The 18,075-nt window shown below is 45.5% G+C and overlaps 1 protein-coding gene across 1 annotated transcript; it reads right to left on the bottom strand.

Annotated features, from left to right (window-relative positions):
- Positions 1 to 5,767: 5,767 nt before the first annotated feature.
- Positions 5,768 to 15,903, bottom strand: C2H8orf76 (chromosome 2 C8orf76 homolog). Its single transcript, XM_045008201.1, has 6 exons — positions 15,440 to 15,903; positions 11,937 to 12,032; positions 11,170 to 11,313; positions 9,849 to 10,375; positions 7,879 to 8,011; positions 5,768 to 6,034 (listed from the first exon to the last, which is right to left on the bottom strand). The coding sequence occupies exons 1-6, from the start codon at positions 15,686 to 15,688 to the stop codon at positions 5,876 to 5,878; spliced, it is 1,308 nt and encodes a 435-aa protein (XP_044864136.1). The 5' UTR covers positions 15,689 to 15,903; the 3' UTR covers positions 5,768 to 5,875.
- Positions 15,904 to 18,075: the final 2,172 nt, after the last annotated feature.

Below are 18,075 nucleotides of genomic sequence, written 5' to 3'. Positions count from 1 at the left end.
TTGGTTTGGCTGAGGTCTGAGCGAGTCAGTAATGTGCGCCAGCGCGCCTTTAAACGGCCAAATGCACATTCCACCACCATTCTGCACTTGCTCAGCCTGTAATTGAACAGATCCTGACCACTGTCCAGGCTGCCTGTGTATGGCTTCATGAGCCATGGCATCAAGGGGTAGGCTGGGTCCCCCAGGATAACGACAGGCATTTCAACATCCCCAACTGTTATTTTCTGGTCTGGGAAGTAAGTCCCTTGCTGCAGCCGTTTAAACAGAGTAGTGCTTCTGAATACGCGAGCGTCATGAACCCTCCCTGGCCATCCCGCGTGGATGTTTGTGAAACGTCCCTTGTGATCCACCAGTGCTTGCAGCACCATTGAAAAGTACCCCTTCCGGTTTACGTACTGGGTGCCCTGGTGCTGCGGTGCCAAGATAGGGATATGGGTTCCATCTATCGCCCCCCCACAGTTAGGGAATCCCATTGCAGCAAAGCCATCCACTATGGCCTGCACGTTTCCCAGAGTCACAACCTTTCGTAGCAGCAGCTTAGTGATTGCTTTGGCTACTTGCATCACAGCAGCCCCCACAGTAGATTTTCCAACTCCAAATTGATTCCCGACTGACCGGTAGCTGTCTGGCGTTGCAAGCTTCCACAGGGCTATCGCCACTCGCTTCTCTACTGTGAGGGCTGCTCTCATCTTGGTATTATGGCGTTTCAGGGCAGGGGCAAGCAAGTCACAAAGTTCCATGAAAGTGCCCTTACGCATGCGAAAGTTTCGCAGCCACTGGGAATCGTCCCACACCTGCAACACAATGCGGTCCCACCAGTCAGTGCTTGTTTCCCGGGCCCAAAATCGGCGTTCAATGGATAGAATCTGCCCCATTACCATCAGGATCTCCAAAGCGCCGGGGCCCGCGGTTTGAGATAATTCTGTGTCCACGTCCTCATCACTGTCATCGCCGCGCTGCCGTATCCGCCTCTTACTCGCCTCGGTTCGAAGGTCCTGGTTCAGCATATACTGCAGGAGAGTGCGCGAGGTGTTTAAAACATCCACGATTGCGGTATGGAGCTGAGCAGGGTCCATGCTTGCTGTGCTATGGCGTCTGCACGGTTCACCAAGCAAAAAAGGCGCGAAACGGTTGTCTGCCGCTGTCAGGGAGGGAGGGAGGGGTGAGGCTGTACCCAGAACCACCCGCGAAAATGATTTTTGCCCCATCAGGCACTGGGATCTCAACCCGGAAATGCCAAGGGGCGGGGGAGGCTGCGGGAACTATGGGATAGCTACGGGATAGCTACCCACAGTGCAACGCTCCAGAAATCGACGCTAGCCTCGGACCATGGACGCACACCACCGATTTAATGTGTTTAGTGTGGCTGCGCACACTCGATTTTATAAAATCTGTTTTACAAAACCGGTTTATGCAAATTCGGAATAGTCCCGTAGTGTAGACGTACCCTAACTCTGATTGACGTCAGCGGCCATTACAGGTCTTAAGCACCTCTAGAGATCATGCCCCAAAATGGCATATCCTATATTTGAAAGAATCCTTGGAAATGATGGAAGTTTCCATAACTGTGAGGAAGGCATAAAACAATCATAAGGAAATTCAGGCGGCATACAAGGACATTCTATTCAACTCCCCATCTACCCCAAAACACTAGTAAATCCTGGGGGAAATTTTTGCAAAATAAAAAATTTAAAAATTCCGCACACAATATTTTAAAATTCTGCATATTTTGTCAAAATAATATAATCATGGCAGTTTCAATTATTTTGATAATTTATTTCAAAATACCTGTCACAAGTATGTAACAATACAGAAAAAGAAGATTCAGGAAATGTTTTTTGACAAATGGATTCCTTACTAGGCATATGAATACAGAACTTTGAGTAATAATTCATTTAAACTACAATACAAACACATTTCCTGCATCCCTCAGAAGCAGTGCAAAGGCTTGTGGGGAGTCAGGGGTAATGGAGGAGCTGGGGGAGAGGGAAGTAATTGCTAGGCAGGAGCCTGGGACTGAACCCAGAATGTTGTTGAGTGTGCGTGGGAGAAGTATGGAATGTACGTTTGTTTGTGTTTGGGGGGCAGGGAGGGAGGGATGGTTAGGGATTAGGGGAGCCTCCCCCATGCAGACCCTGACTGACACCCAGCCTCTCCCATTCAGGCACATCTATCCCTGTACCCATATGTCCCTGCTCCCTCCTCCTCACATCTCTGCACCCCCATTCAGCCACCCCTCCTCCCTCCACACCCCTGCACCACCCCTCAGCCACCACCCTCCACCCTGTCCCCATATAGCCCTGCACCCCCACTTCCACATTCTCATGAGGCCCTGCATCCCAACCCCCATTCAGCCCCTGGCTCAATGCTGTTACCCCACTAGCTCGTGTGCCCCTTCCCCAATCTGTCCCCCCACTAGCCCTTCTGAACCCCCCAGCAGACCCATGTCCCTTCACCTGGCCCCATGGGCAGAGTGCTGTGAGGAACACAGTCTCTCTTTCTCCCTCTCCGAGCCTGGCTGCTCCAGACCGCAGCCAGCTGCCCTCTCTTCGGGCACCACAGCCGCTACTGGAGGGCAAAAGGTGTAACTGCAGTGACTCTCTGGGAGAATCTATTTTCTGGGGAGAAAAAACAAATCTACAGAGGACATTAATTCTGCACATGCGCAGAAGTGCAGAATTCCCCCAGAAGTAACACTAGGCAATAGATTTTTGCAGTAAGATCTTCAAGCATTTGTAGAGTATAAACACTAAGGAAGAAATGGAATTGTTTGAGGTGGTGCAAGGAAAGGGAGTGATCAGAAAATTTCCCCCAACAATGAGTTGCGTTAGTTGTAGAACAAACTCCCTCAGGAAGCCCCTTACCTAGCAAAATCGACAAAACACTAGAAAATGTACTGCAGGGAATAGTCCTGTACTAGCAGGAAGATGGTCTCTAACCATCTTGGTCCTCTTCCACCACTAACATCTATGATAATGACTAGAGCACAGAACTGTGTTGATAAGCCACTGACTAAAACTGCAATTTTTTGTATATAGCAAAAACATTTTGTGGCATCTGTTTTTATTTGATTTTCATTGACACCTAGTTCTGTTATCTACAAATAGCCATCAGGACAACCATAACCTAGTCTCTTTGTAAAACAGATTTTAGAGACCTCCATTAAACTCCCTTTGTGAGCAATGCTTTGCTTATTCCTTTCCTCTCAACTTGTGCGCCTTGTACCATCTTTTCCAATAGCATAACTTGTTTCTATACAGTCATAACCAAAACTGAATGAAAAATTAATTTTATTTCCACTGAAATCGATTAAGCCCATATAGCCTATTGGTCTACTTAGGGTGCAAATGTGTTCTGTTCATATCTTTAATAGAGATGTGCCAAAGGGGTCAATAAAATATTTTGGTAGTGCCAGCTTTGTAATTCAGTTAGTGTAAATGCAGCTGCCAGAGCGAGCTTATTGCACCTGTGTTCTGGTATTTATATTACCTAAGAGACCCAGTCAGGGCTAGCAACTGTGTAAATACTTATTAGAAGACAAGCCCTAGCCCAACAAGCTTACACTCTAGGCTTAGGTCTCTAAAGCCTGTAGTGGCTTTACATTTATTTCCACTTCCAACTCAAAGTTTTATAAGTTAATCTTTTACTGACTTGGGTCCTGCATCGTATGTTTTTTGGTGCAGTAGAAATCTGCTGAGACAGCAGGAGGCTGGCTATACAGTAGAGGTCCTTCTACTCTAGAACTTGCTTCACCCTTTGGAAGGCCTGTATATTTACAGGATTTTCTGAGGAGATGGAGCATGGTTTGGGAACTCTTCCTGGTAAGCAAATCGATAAACAATTTTCCTTGTTACTGTGAAATCATAAGCCGGGGACTACAGTTTACAATTTCAGCAATAAATAAAGCCAAAAATCCTAAACAGGCTCCCACAAGCTAAACTGGCCAATGATCAACAGCACATGTAATTACAAGCAGCTGCAGAAGTGTCCCAACTTTCAGCAAAGCCCGATAAAGATACTGACACACCACTCACATTTGCTTGAGGAGAAGTGGTGTTTACATGAGCCTGAGACTCCACTCCAACTCTGCTAATTGTGGCAGTGAACTGGTTATGTCTGCCAGAAACCAGAATCACTGCATTCAAATGCTTATTAACAGTATTAAAAAGCATATAGTTAGATTGCGCTCCCATGCAACGATCACTTTAGAACCATTGTAACTAGCTTTCCGTAAATCTTCCTATCCAAAAGTAGAAACTGACAGTCTATGAAGTACATATAGTTGTGTGTAAGCATCAGTTTATTCAGTGTCCTCTTTAAAAGAGCCCAGTAAAGTGTTCTAAAAGTAAAGAACACACATGACTGAAAGGAATACTTGGTTATATTTAAGTATTCTTGCCAAACAAATACCTTTCATAACAGGCTGCCCAGGATGTGGTTTAAGAACATTAAGTTACAAAACCACCATAAGTAATTTGATATGACAGGGAGGCAATTTTTCCCCCCCTGGAGAAGCCCAATATTTAACTTTTACTGAACACAAATGATTACTGAGCATTACAGACAACTCTGAACAATTGTTTTAAAGTTCTGAATTCCATTTAAAATTAGCAGGGAAGCGTGATTTTGAGTGTGGGATTACAGTCCAGTGAATTTGTTTTTAAAAGCTTCAGCATTCTTTAAGTACATTGAAAAGAAAGGCAAGCACAAGATAAGGAAAATCCACAAGACGACAAAATCATTATGCTGAAAAAGTAAATTTTGATTTGGTAACAGCTAATGAAAAGTTAATGAGAACAGAATACATTCAATGTTTGAAGAGGAGTAGGGAATAATTTTTTTTTTTTAAATTAAGAGCACACCTTGGTTGCCTGGAATGCAAACTATGTTGATCAGAGAAAACCAAATAAAGATCTCTGCCTTTTCCAAAGCACAGAACAAGTCCAAACCATGTAATTTCACTGCTTTTAAACTTACAGCAAACAGGTGTCTGGATTCATTATAAACTGAAGGTTTAACATGAAAAATCTGTACAGACGAGAGAACTGGTTTGCAGTAGGATCAACGTTGCATTTTTCTCTTGCACAATTTCACAGAGGATACTATCAGACTAAGTTCTCTCCAATATGTATAGCCTCAGAAGCTTATTACTCTGAGCCCTCTGCACAAGCAAAAGTGGAGATGTATAGTGAGTTCTACACTTGTACAGAAAACCCATTAGTCTTGGAGAGACTCACTGTGCAGACTAGAAGGGACATTTTAGCATTACATTTTTAGAAAGTCAAGAGTTGCTCCTTATTGAAAATGCTCTGAATACAACTTAATATATTAAGGTTCCCAGCTATCTGAATTTGAATAGTAGAAATCTCTCTACTTATAAAGAAATATTAATTTTAAAAACATACCCACCAGATTTTAAAATAAGAAACTGCTAATTCCACAGCTCTAAATACAGCAAGATAAAACCAGATACTGAAGAAATTTCAGGCTAGATATTGCGGTGAGATTCCCCTAAGGACTTCAGAGCTGCAAAGAAATCCTAGGTGAGGTGTGCCCAAAAAGTAAAACTTTGTGATGTTCAGTGTTGCAATATGCCTTTGAAGGCTGAGAATGTCACTTGCCGTGGGCCAGTTTTAACCCGGATCTGTTACGTCTATTGGAAATGCTGTAGCACAGAAAGAAAAAGCCAACAAGTATGCAAGGAGACTGATGATTATAAATGCAGCCAATATATGTTCTTACAAGACACACTTTATTTTTAAAGTAATATGAACTTTATTCCATCATCATTAGAGGTAGAGAAGATAAAAAAAAATAAATACAATAGCCGGTAAATTACTTATGCTGGATATATATATCTGGGAAGAATTGTCTGTCAAAGTGACAAACTGTCTTGGAGCTTTTTGAACCATTTGCCTTCAAATTCTATAGCTGATGTAGTTACCAAGGATGTCAGTGCTGAAGGGCCTACACATTTTATCTCTCCCTGACCATCCTCTTTCAGTTTTTCTGGAATGAGATCCTCCCCCATAACCTGCAGGTGAAATAAAAAGGGGGAAGAAAAAAAAACAGAAAAATTACCAGCAGCGAAAATAATACATTCTACAGTAAACAAACATACTTACATCTAAGAACACTAATAATACAACCAAGCTATGTTGTCAGTAGCTACTGGTGTGGTGCTCTGCTCTTGTTCAGTGATGATAACAGTCAGCTGCGTGCGTGTTTTCTTTGTGTGCTGCGCCGGCTCTGCGCAGATAGCTGACACAGCAAACCCCGAGAGAACCCCCAAAGACCACAGACTCTAGTAAGGTACGAAGGAACCCGAGCCAGGTTTGTTGTTAAACGAAGCACAGTAATAGTTTCCTATAGACTCTACAGAACATACTATGAATATGTGCCCCCTGGCAATGGACATAGCTCAGTCAGTGGCGGGACACTCCACTGCCCCCTAGGCTGGACAAAGATGTGCACTCCGGGACCTACTTTTATACAGTTACAGGACAGATTACTGATCACTACTGACATATTGAGGTATAGCCTCTTGGCTCATTAGGGTGCTGTCTCCCCTTTGATCATGTTGTTCCAGACAAACAGATCTATCCATTATGCTGTCCTGTCTTTAAGATGCACCTGCCTGTTCCTTGTTATGTTTATGGAGTGTCCTTGTATCGGGCTGTCCAGGTGCCATCTTGGCACAAGTTCCTCTTATTAGCGCTGATGTGTAAATTCACCTGCTTCTAACAACCCTCTTCTCGCCAATTTCTGTGAGTGAGGCCTTCCTCTGGCTCACAGCCCAGCTTTTGCTTAGCAGTGCCTGAAAGTACTTTGGTCCAGGATTCAGGTCTCAGACTAGGCCTCTGACACAAGAGTTTATATTTCAGGGCCTCATCTTTCTACAAGCTAAAATTTCCAACTCATGGTCAAACTGTTGCACAATGCAGTAGATGAACAAGAATGGGACACTGAAGGCCCATGTGTCATAGCTGCAATACTCCTCTCAGTTGGTCTTGGCTGTGCTCTGATGTTGGTGTTTTTGCTCACAGGATGAAAGTGAGAAACCTCACTGCCAAATATAAATTCAAGTAATTCACACATGGCAGCAGCAGCAATATTCTGATTTTCCAGGAAGTCGGGAATTATACCAAGAAATGCATGAGAACGGAGTCATTTCCTGTCCCAGATTTCTTTGTAATGTACTAGATAATCTGCGTACTACTGCCCTCTAATGGATGGAATCAGTCCTGCTCTAATGTGTCAGCTTGCAATGGACTTGCCTTTTAGTGGCTGATTAAATAAAAAGTATAAAGCCCTACTAGTGACAGCAAAAGGAGATTCTCCTTGAGTTCAATGTGTCTTGAGCTCAACGCCACAAAATCTATCTTTGAGGCTACATGTTTGTAATCTCTATGAGCTCAGACATGGAATATATACCCGCTCTTACGGAACCATCTAAAACTAGTGTAGAACCTAGTACACAGAATAAGACGACAAAAATTAATACTGTTAAAATAATTATTGCAGGGAAGTTTCAGTTTGGTTTTCTGAAAAACTAATAAGAAATTGGAGTGTTTAATAAAACTCCATGCGTTCTCAGTTTGTTGCATGTTTATAATTTTCTCTCCTGCATACATTTTTCTTAAAATGAAACCTGTATCCTAATCAAAGCAAAAACAAGCAGGTAATAACAGAATACCTCAAATCAACATGCACCTCTTCAGAGTACCTGCAAATGTAAGTCTGAAGAGTCGGTGCTTACATAATGCCCCCTCCCCAATCCCCCGGAACATTTCCATTAGACAAATCTCCGCAGACTAAGTGGATCAATATAAGACAGCGTTTATGAACTCTTGTTTCACAATGAAATGGTACACTCACCTCAGTAATCAATAACAAGGATTCTTCCTTTAAACCAAAACCTTTTACTTTGTCTTCAGTTTCCTGTTGAACCTTTAAATTCTGATCCAAAGCAAAGGATGACTGTTGCAATTGTGTAATCTGAAGTAAAAGCCTGAAAGTAGAAAGTCTCAGTGAAAATATGCAGCCAATTCAGAGAAGTGCTGACTGTCAAAAATATTAAAAAGACAGCACAAAAATCAAGACTTTTAAAGTACTGTTTTAAAACAAACTGTTTTTCTTGGGATTTTTAACCAGGGAAGCAGAGAAAAAAGGAGAAATCTGTAATCCGTGCAGGTTATATTATGCTCAACACCATGATACGGGATACACCATGATTTGATACGAGATACCCAGCTTCAGAGTACATCCTGTGCTCAATGTCTGATTTCAGACTTAACAAGAAAGCAGCATCTTGCTACATATAGAGATATCGCTGTAAACAGAAGAGACAGAAACTTCAGTTTTAAGACAAAAAGGCACCTTAGATTCTGAAGAATCTCGCGAGTTTATACTCATTTCCACACAAACCAGTCCTCACAATTGTAAAAGATTTTAGAACTACATGTATCCATTTCAGGGGAAGTGCTGCAACCCTCAGCATAATGCTTTTAGTGCATTTATAGACAAGCTCTTTCACCAGCAGAAGTTAGTTCAATAAAAGATATTACACTTCACCCACCGTGTCATTCTGAAGTGGGGATTTTATAAAAAGTCCACAGTTTTAGTACAGAACCTTATTCGCTGGGGGGTGAAATTCATAGGAACATCTCTCCCAAGGAGAAATTCACCCCATGTAGAGGGCCAGTCAAGACCCATGCACCATTTATGTCTCACTTAAACCCAGAAAAGCCTAAGAATGCAGTGCGACTTCCATTGGACATAGGCCTTGCGCTGGCACTCGGCACAAGGATGAATTTCACCTAGGGAGAGATTTAATATGCAGATGTGTGTATATCTAAAAATAAACTACAACATTTGGAGAAACTGGGACAAAGAGTAAAATTATAGTGTTTACAAACATCTGATACTGAACTCTGTGCATGAAACATGATGCACAGCTTATCTTTACCTTGAATGTAGTTTTAATACAGTAACTCCTCGCTTAACGTTGTAGTTATGTTCCTGAAAAATGCGACTTTAAGCAAAATGACGTTAAGTGAATCCAATTTCCCCATAAGAATTAATGTAAGGGGGTGGGGAGGGTTAGGTTCCAGGGAATTTTTTTTCGCCAGACAAGAGACTATATATATATATATATACACACACACACACACACACACACACACACACGTTTCGGGTTTTGTTTGTTGTGGGGGGAAGAAAGGGAGAAGAGAAACAGTTATGCAATTCAGTTTTTTCTCTTCAGTCAACTGTCACAGAACTCATTTATTTTTCAACCTCATCCATCGTGCAAACTGGTGAATTATAAAAATAATTCATTTTTCTCTAAGCTATCTAAGCTGCAAGCAAATAAGACAGGCTGCATCACCAGAAAGGAAGTCAGCTATCCCTCTCAAGTTGTTGCTGTACCATGAATTCCAAAACTAAAAGCAGCCTTACCACTGAAATAACACAGTATTAGTAGTGTAAGTATGGGAAACTTTCCATATAAAATCATTTTAAAAAAGACTGTTGAGAATATATATCATCACTTTAGAGTATTAAGGCAAAGAACTTAAAAAACTGAATTAGTTTACATTTCATCCATTCACAAGCATGGTTTGCTTTTTGCATTTAACTCAGATTGCACAGTGAAATCAGACTGGTCAGTTTTATTTTCTGGTTCTCTTGCAATAGTACAATGTGTGTGTGTGTTTGCAACAATGAAAGAAATATTTAAATTGACAATGTCAAATTTTGATATTAAGGTTTAGGAATACTACATTTAAAAAAAAATCCTTTTGGACTAAGGGTAGTTAAGGTTACCCTTTAATTATATATTTAGTTACCTTGTTCTAACAAAGGAGGCACATGCCTTTATCCAAACATCTTTCAATGCTTCCTGTCCCCAGAACTCAAAGGTAGCATGTTTCATTTTGTCCCGTGTTTCACATTCTTCTGTGATATGGAGGGATCCCTCTACCATGTGGCTATCGCTGTAAGATACTGAGTTGTCTCTGGTTGTTTTTGTAGAAAGTGTTGACCAAACGTCTTGTCTCCCGCTGAGTGTTTTGTGACCCTGAAGGTTCATTTCTTTTCCAAACAGTCCTGGTGAGGTTTGGAAAACGTGGTCATTTGCAGTACAATCTTTGCATTGAAGATGTTTCATTTCTGAAATGAATGATGGAGGCAGAGTCTGTAAAAAGCTCATATAAGCCTCAGCAAGTAGCTTCCAGTTCCATGGGTTAAAAGGATGTAAGGAAATCAGTTGCTGTAGGCATGTGATCTTTTTCTCTATATTTTTCAGGCGACAATAAATGGCAAACTGCAGGTTGAGGACAGTTGTTAAATGATCTGTGTTAGTTGCCCCATTTCTCTAGAAACAAATTATGACAGATTAAACACAGTAGAATGGACGCAGTCATTATTCAGGAAGATATTTTTCCAGTGATGTACCAATCCCTCCCTCCCTCCGCTTATGATTTCCAAAATTAATTAACCAAATTCTGTTAAATATTTTTAAGATAATCTGATATAATTATGTGCAATCAGCCACAGTAGATTCAAAGAATGCACTCCCCTAAGTGGTGCCTTATCCCAACCTGACAGTATCATCCTTGAATTTTATCATCACTTAATCTTTTTAATAGTTTTATACTGTCACCCATCGACACAGTATCTGAGTGCCTTCCGCATAAAACAATAGCAAAAGCAAAATCCCTAGTCGACTTCATGGCACTTCTCCTTTTACAGGATCAGAACTCTGCTCGGGGTAAGATTTTTGGAGCTGTGTGGAAGGGGTTGGTAGTAAATGCTTGGGAGTAAGAGGGGTGTTCAAATTGGGGGTGCCACTTACGGTGAAAAAGTATGGACTATTCATTTACTCCCTTTCTTAATTACATTAATCATGGCCAGTAGAGCAAGATTCTACTCCTCTCTAAGATTACCACCACCACCACTTTTGTGGCAAAGTGTTTTTAGATAGATAGCGACAATCACTCTCCCTTACCAAACATTCTTTGCACTGAGCTCACACAAAGGAGTTATTTTACAGGAGAAAGAAATTTTTCCAGAAAACAGTATGTGTAAAAAAAAAAAAATGGTACTGATCATGGTAGAGTGGGTGTGTAGGTGTTGTGGGGGCTGGGGGGGAAGAACTGCATAACTAACCAGTTTTTCTGCAATATCCAGAGCCTCCTGGTGCCTTCCTAGGTGAGCTAAACACCGAGCCTGGCCCTCTTGGACATCTCTTCTCATTGCAACGTTACTGGAAGGTAACAGCAGCAAGCAGCTTGAGTACTCATACAGGGCTTTCTAGTAGATGTTTGCAAAAATAAAAGTTAAAATGAAAAGCAACAGAATATAGGACTAAGCAGAAGTAAAAGAAAAAGATCAAAAGCTATAACTTGAATATGCACCATAATTACAGCTAATCTGAATGGATAGGAATTTGAAATTAACAACTTATTTTGTTTAAGGTGACCTGCCAAGTACTTTGAAAAAAATGGGTGTGAGCTGTTTTTTGGAAGGGGTGTGTGGAGGGAAACGGTGAATTTCTTTATTATGTATAATTATTAATAAGGATGAGGAATATAACAAGTGTTAAACCCAAGCCTTCAGACTTATGAACAATCTCAACTATCACTGATGTAAATGGGGTATCAGAAAACATCTGGAGAAATCTGTTCTATAACTCAGCTGGTAAGTCAAGCCTTACAAAATATATTTGATTACAGAAACCATTTTTCATTTGGACCCAGTCTGTTTTAAGTGGAACCTGCTATATTTCAAGTTTTGAGCATTATCTGCTTGAGGTTCCCTTTAAGAACTACAGGACATAAACATTCAAGCTGTTGATGCAGAAAGCTTCAATTATCCAAGACCTCAATCTGACTTATATCCCTGTTTCGCAGAAAGTACTGGATCCATGAAAATACCTGAAACTCTTGTTGTCTGTATGCCAAATCACCTCTGAACTTTTTGGCAGTTAGAATTTCAACATCATCCTCGCTGTTTGCATCCTCACAAAACCACTGTAAACACAAAGGAAAATATTCAAATGTATTGTGGAAACTGAAGCTATGATTTTCAACTTGACTATTAAGCAGTTTACAACAACTACCACCAGCATCTGGACTGAGTAGAGTATTTCAGGATGAGACTACACAGCAGTAGATTTGTAAGTGGAGACAGCATGAGGGCCAGGGCAGCCATTATATTTAGAACTGGGGTGGGCAAACTACAGCCCATGGGCCGGATCTGGCCTGTGAGCCATTTTAAGCCGGACCAAGAGCTCCCGCTGGGGAGCAGGGTCTGGGGCTTGCCCCGCTCTAGTGCTCCAGCTGGGGTGCTGGGTCAGGGGCTGCACGATGCGGCTCCCAGAAGCGGCAGCATGGCCCCGCTCCAGTGCTCTAGCCGAGGGCCGCTCCACGTGGCTCCCGGAAGCTGTGGCATGGCACTGCTCCGGCTCCTACGCACTCCAATGGCCCCCTCTGGTGCTCCAATGGGAGCTGCAGGGCCGGTACCTGCAGATGGGGCAGCATGCAGAGCTGCCTGGCCGTGCCTCCGCATAGGAGCTGGAGAAGGGACATGCCACTGCTTCCAGGAGCCGCTTGAGGTAAGCGCTGCTTGAAGCCTGCACACCTGAGCCTCTCCCCACATCCCAACTCACTGCCCCACCCTTGAACCCCCTCCCGCTCTCCAAACCCCTCAATCCCAGCCTGGAGTACCCTCCTGCACCCCAAACCTCTCATCCCCAGCCCCACCCCAGAGCCTGCAGCCCCAGCCAGAACCTGCACCCCTTTCTGAACCCCTGATCCTCCTCCCGCCTGCAGAACCCCTTGGTAACAACCCAAGCACCCTCCTTCACCCCAAACTCCTTATCCCCAGCACCACCCCAGAGCCTGCACCCCCAACCAGAGCCCACACCCCAACTCCAACCCCAACCCTGTGAGCATTCATGGCCCACCATTCAATTTCTATTCCCAGGTGTGCCCTCTGGCCAAAACGTTTGCCCACCCGATTTAGAAGCTAACACACCAAGCTCACAAACAAGTAAGTTCACCATAATGGGTAAAGATAATACTGCATTAAATACAAACATTTATGGTATTATAAAGTTAAGATTGCGACCCAGACATCTAAAAAATAAGTAAATAAAAAAGTTGCTGTTTCAACAGCAATTTATCTCAGGTATGTTACATAGCCTATGTATTTTATAGATTTTATAGGTTTTCAACCTATTTCTTTCTGAGCCCCACCCCAACATGCAATAAAAACTCCATGGCCCACCAGTGCCAAAACAACTGCTTTTCTGCATACAAAAGCCAGGGTCAGTGTTAGAGAATAGCAAGCAGGGCAGTTGCTTGAGGCCCTATGCCACAGGAGCCACCGCAAAGCTACATTGCTCAGGCTTCAGCTTCAGCCCCTGGTGGCAGGCCTCGGGGCTCCAGCCCCAGGCAGTGGTCTTCGCCTTTCTGCCCTAGGCCCCAGAATCTAATTCTGGCCCTGCTTGGTGGACCCCTCTGAAACCTGCTTGCAACTGCCTAGGGGGCCCCGGATTCCTTGGTAAGAACCCTGTTTTATAGCATATCTTAAATACTGGCAGGCTGAAGTGTACGGTCAACAAATAGAGTAGAAATCTAAACTTTTCAATTTCCTGATTCACATTCTTGGTTTTCTCAATTTTAATGTTGCATTCATAGTCATTTTCACTTCCCCCCACCCCCAAGAAAGATTAGAGACATGCCACTGAAAAGTTTTCACAAAGTTCTGCTCCTTCTAAAGTGCCATAGAAGCATGACTATTCTATTTGACAGATTCTTAAACCATTCTCACCACCACAGTATCTGAGCATCTTCCAGTAGTGCCTTAAGCACCATAACTAACATTCGCCACGTGTGGTTCATTCTCTCTCTCATCCTCTCCTCAGGATGTGTTCAATGGAGAGTTTTGGTTTGGTAGGGTGTGGGTGGAGGGGTGTGTGTTTTAAATGTACATGCCGCTATATATTTATTTTAGAGTAGTAGACAAATGACCTAAACTCAGAAACACTTTAAAGACAACTCTCCAAGCCAAAGAGGACTATCTGCCATCAGCACTCATTTTACCATTTGGACACCATAAAAAACTGTATGGATTATTATTTGTATTACCATAGGAGCCTCAATCATGGACCAGGACCCCATAGAACTAAGTGCAGTACGAACACAGAACAAAAAGCCCCACCCCCAAAGAGTTTACAATCTAAGAAATGGATACAGGTCTAATGCACATGGGTGAACACTGCAGGCCCCATTCTGCTCTCACTTAGACTAGGTAGGGTGACCAAAAGTCCCGATAAAATTGGGACCGTCCTGATATTCAGTCGTTTGTCCCGCTTCGGCGGTGCTCCGGCTCGGCTTTTTGTTTGTTTGTTTGTTTTTGCTTCGGCGGCACTCCGGACCTGCCCCCCATGTGTCCCAATATTTTGTTCATGTAATCTGGTCACCCTAAGTCTAGGTGCTGCAAGAACCCCACCCCCCTCAACTGTGCCCTGGCCCAGCCCCTCCCCACAATGTCCCCCCACAACAGTGCCCCTCAATCCAGCCCCCCAACAGTTCACTTGACCCAGCCTCTCCCCGCACACACACGGTACCCTCCCAAAACTTTCTCCCCAGCCCAGCCCCCACTGCCTGTACAACAACAAGTCCTTAAAATTGCCACCTTTCTAATTGTTGTTAACCAGACCCTGCAGGCCCTACTCCTGCTCCACCTCTTCCTCTAAACCCCCATCCTGTTGCTCATTGGACGTCTCCGCATCCCTCCCCCCTAAGATGGGCTCCCCCTGCTGAGAAGGAGCTGGTGCTGGTTAATGATCTGGAGCCTCCCCCTGCCCTGCGGTAACCAGACTGTTGGTGTCCAGTCAATACATCTCACTGGACACTGCCAGGTCCCGTATTCAACTGGACTTTCCTTAAATGGCACCCGGTCACAGAAGCTAAAAACTTGACTGTCTGGGTAAACCCGACAGGCAGCAACCATAACATGGCCCCCCACTGCCCATACAACAGTGCCCCCCAGCCCAATTCCCACTGCCCACACAACAGTGCCCCCCAGCCCCCTAACAGTGCCCCCCAGCCCAACTCCCACTCCCCCCAGCCCCCTAACAGTGCCCCCCAGCCCAACTCCCACTCCCCCCAGCCCCCTAACAGTGCCCCCCAGCCCAACTCCCACTCCCCCCAGCCCCCTAACAGTGCCCCCCAGCCCCCTAACAGTGCCCCCCAGCCCAACTCCACCTCCCCCCAGCCCCCTAACAGTGCCCCCCAGCCCAACTCCCACTCCCCCCAGCCCCCTAACAGTCAGCCCAACCCAGCCCCCCCGCCCATACAAGTGCCCCAGCCCAGTCTCCCAGCTCGCCGTGGGCCCGGCCCGGGGGCTCCCGCGAGCCGCCGCCCCTCACCTGAGGCTCGCAGCGCTTGGCGGTGTAGGCCGCGCAGCCGCCGCCCCGGCCCCTGTCCCTGCTCTGGGCAAACACCGAATCCTCGAATTCGAACCCCAGCGCCAGCTCCATCGCCTCCCTGGCCACAGAGTCTCCGGCTAGAGCGCCCCCCGGCCGGGAGCGGCTAAAGCCCTGGCTAGAGCGTCCCCAGCAGCGCCTGGCCAGAAGGCGGCGCGGCGCCCGGCTCGCGGGCTCCCCCACGGGGACCATAGAGAAGCGCGGAGCCGCGGCTGGAGGGCCTCCCCTGATGGGGTGTCGGGCAAAAGTCAAGGAGGACTTGGCTAGAGAGTCCCGCCCTGGCTATAGAGAGGCACTGGCGGCAGCTAGAGTGCCACCCCGGGCTTGCGGTAGCCATCTCGGATTCGGGCAGGGCGCTCCAGAGGCGGCGCTGGCATGGCGGGGGGGGGGGGGGGAAGCCGAGAGGCTGGTGGGAACGGAGCAGTCTGAGGGCACTGGGTCAGGCACTGCGCCCCAGGGACTGCAGCTCCCGGCATGCAACACACCTTCCTCTGCCAATGGGGGGGTGTCGGACGCGGAGACTACCACTCCCAGCATGCAATGCTCTGTATCCTGGGAACGGTAGCCCTTTCCATGCCCCGTTGCATGCTGGGAGCTGTAGTCCGAGGCTTTGCCAGGGCGGCCCACGGGGTCTGTGTGGCCACGCATGGTCACAGGCAGAATAGGAACCGCGCTCAGAGGCACGTGGGCCTCGCACCATTTTCTCTTTTATCCCCTGCGGGTTGGGTAAGGTTAAGAGTTGCATTAGCATCAGCCACCAGCATCCAAGATTAGTAGGAGCGTTCCCAGCAGATTGAAGGAAGTGATTATTCCCCTCTATTTAGCACGGGTGAGGCCACATCTGGAGTATTGTGTCCAGTTTTGGAAAAAAAACCCACTACAGAAAGGATATGAACAAATTGGAGAGAGTCCAGCGGAGGGCAACGACAATGATTAGGGGGCTGGAGCACATGATTTATGAGGAGACGCTGAGGGAACTGGGGTTGTTTAGTCTGCAGAAGAGATAAGTGAGGGGGGATTTGATAGCAGCCTTCAACTACCTGAAGCGGGGTTCCAAAGAGGATGGAGCTCAGCTGTTCTCAATGGTGGCAGATGACAGAACAAGGAGTAATGGTCTCAAGTTGGGGGAGGTCTAGATTGGATATTAGGAAAAACTATTTCACTAGGAGGGTGGTGAAGTAGTGGAATGGGTTAGCTAGGGAGGCAGTGGTGGAATCTCCCTCCTTAGAGGTTTTTAAGGCCTGGCTTGACAAAGCTGTGGCTGGGATAATTTAGTTGGTGTTGGTCCTGCTTTGAGCAGGAGGTTGGACTAGATCACCTCCTGGGGTCTCTTCCAACCCTAATCTTCTATGATTAGGGAACCCGCATATCACCATGTGCACAGGTAGGGAGGGGACTTTACCATAGTGCAGGGGTTCTCAAACTTCTTCTTTCTGAGCCCCCCGTGCTATAAAAACTCCACAGCCCACCTGTGCCACAACAGCTGGTTTTCTGCTTATAGAAGCCAGGGCCCGTGTTAGGGGGTAGCAAGTACTGCAGTTGCCTAAGGGCCTCCACAGAGCTAAGTTGCTTTGGCTTCAGCCCCTGGTGGCAGGGCTCAGATCCCCAGGATTCAGCGCCACGCAGCAGGACTTCAGCTTTCTCCCCTCGGTCTCAGTGAGTCTGACACTGGCTCTGCTTGGTGGACCCCCTGAAACCTGTTTGAGGCCCCCCAAGGGGCCCCAGACCCCTGACTGAGAACCACTGCCTTAGTGCACAGGCATCAGGGAAATGGTGTCAGGGACTCGAACCCCAACAGCGAAGTTCGTTGTCTGACCGCAGAGAGACAGGCAACACCAGCAAGGTCCGATCAAAAGTTCTTTATTGACAAGTGCACGTGTCAATAAAAGAACAGCTCGTATCCGAAGAGAACCAGCAGCCTCTTTACAGCTTAGTATTAGCTTATATAGACAGTTTTATTACGTCATAGATCATTCACTAGAGCAACCCACCCCCTTTGTCTAACAACTAGAAATTAGACACCTTTTAATATATACGCATGCGTAGTCTCTACAATATTGAATTGTTAATATCTCAACAAGCGCCAAAGGTTAGGAATGCGAGGGAGTTAAAACACACCAAACACTAAACCAAGGAGTTAGAGTCAGAACTGTGAGATGCTTGTGTGTCTTATCAGTTCTTCAAACAGTGTTTCTCAACATAACACAGCTGGTCCCAGCCCCTTCACTGATCTTACTGTTTCCCAGGGCTTTGTGAGACAATGCTGCTTCTCAGTATTTTCCACTCTGGGATTACCCAGAAACCTCTAGATGCTTGACTTCAGTCAGGTTGGCACAACTGGTTTTGTGCTACATCTTTATTCAGGCCTATCAATCCCCCCTTTGTCCCTAGAGGACCAACGGGACTCTTGGGACAACAAATTACCGCTTGGCAGGGCACAACCGGGTTACGGTTTCTTCAGTCGCAGACGAAGCTTCAAATCGCCTTCAGGGGTAACAGTTCATTGGTCTGGGGCACGGACTATAAATCAGTTAGGTATACCAAGTGGTCTAATGTCCCAGATGTCTCGGTAAATAATT

The sequence above is a fragment of the Mauremys mutica genome, chromosome 2 (assembly GCF_020497125.1).
Source record: "Mauremys mutica isolate MM-2020 ecotype Southern chromosome 2, ASM2049712v1, whole genome shotgun sequence".
Lineage (NCBI taxonomy): Eukaryota > Metazoa > Chordata > Testudines > Geoemydidae > Mauremys > Mauremys mutica.
This window is presented reverse-complemented; position numbering and strand designations above follow the sequence as displayed.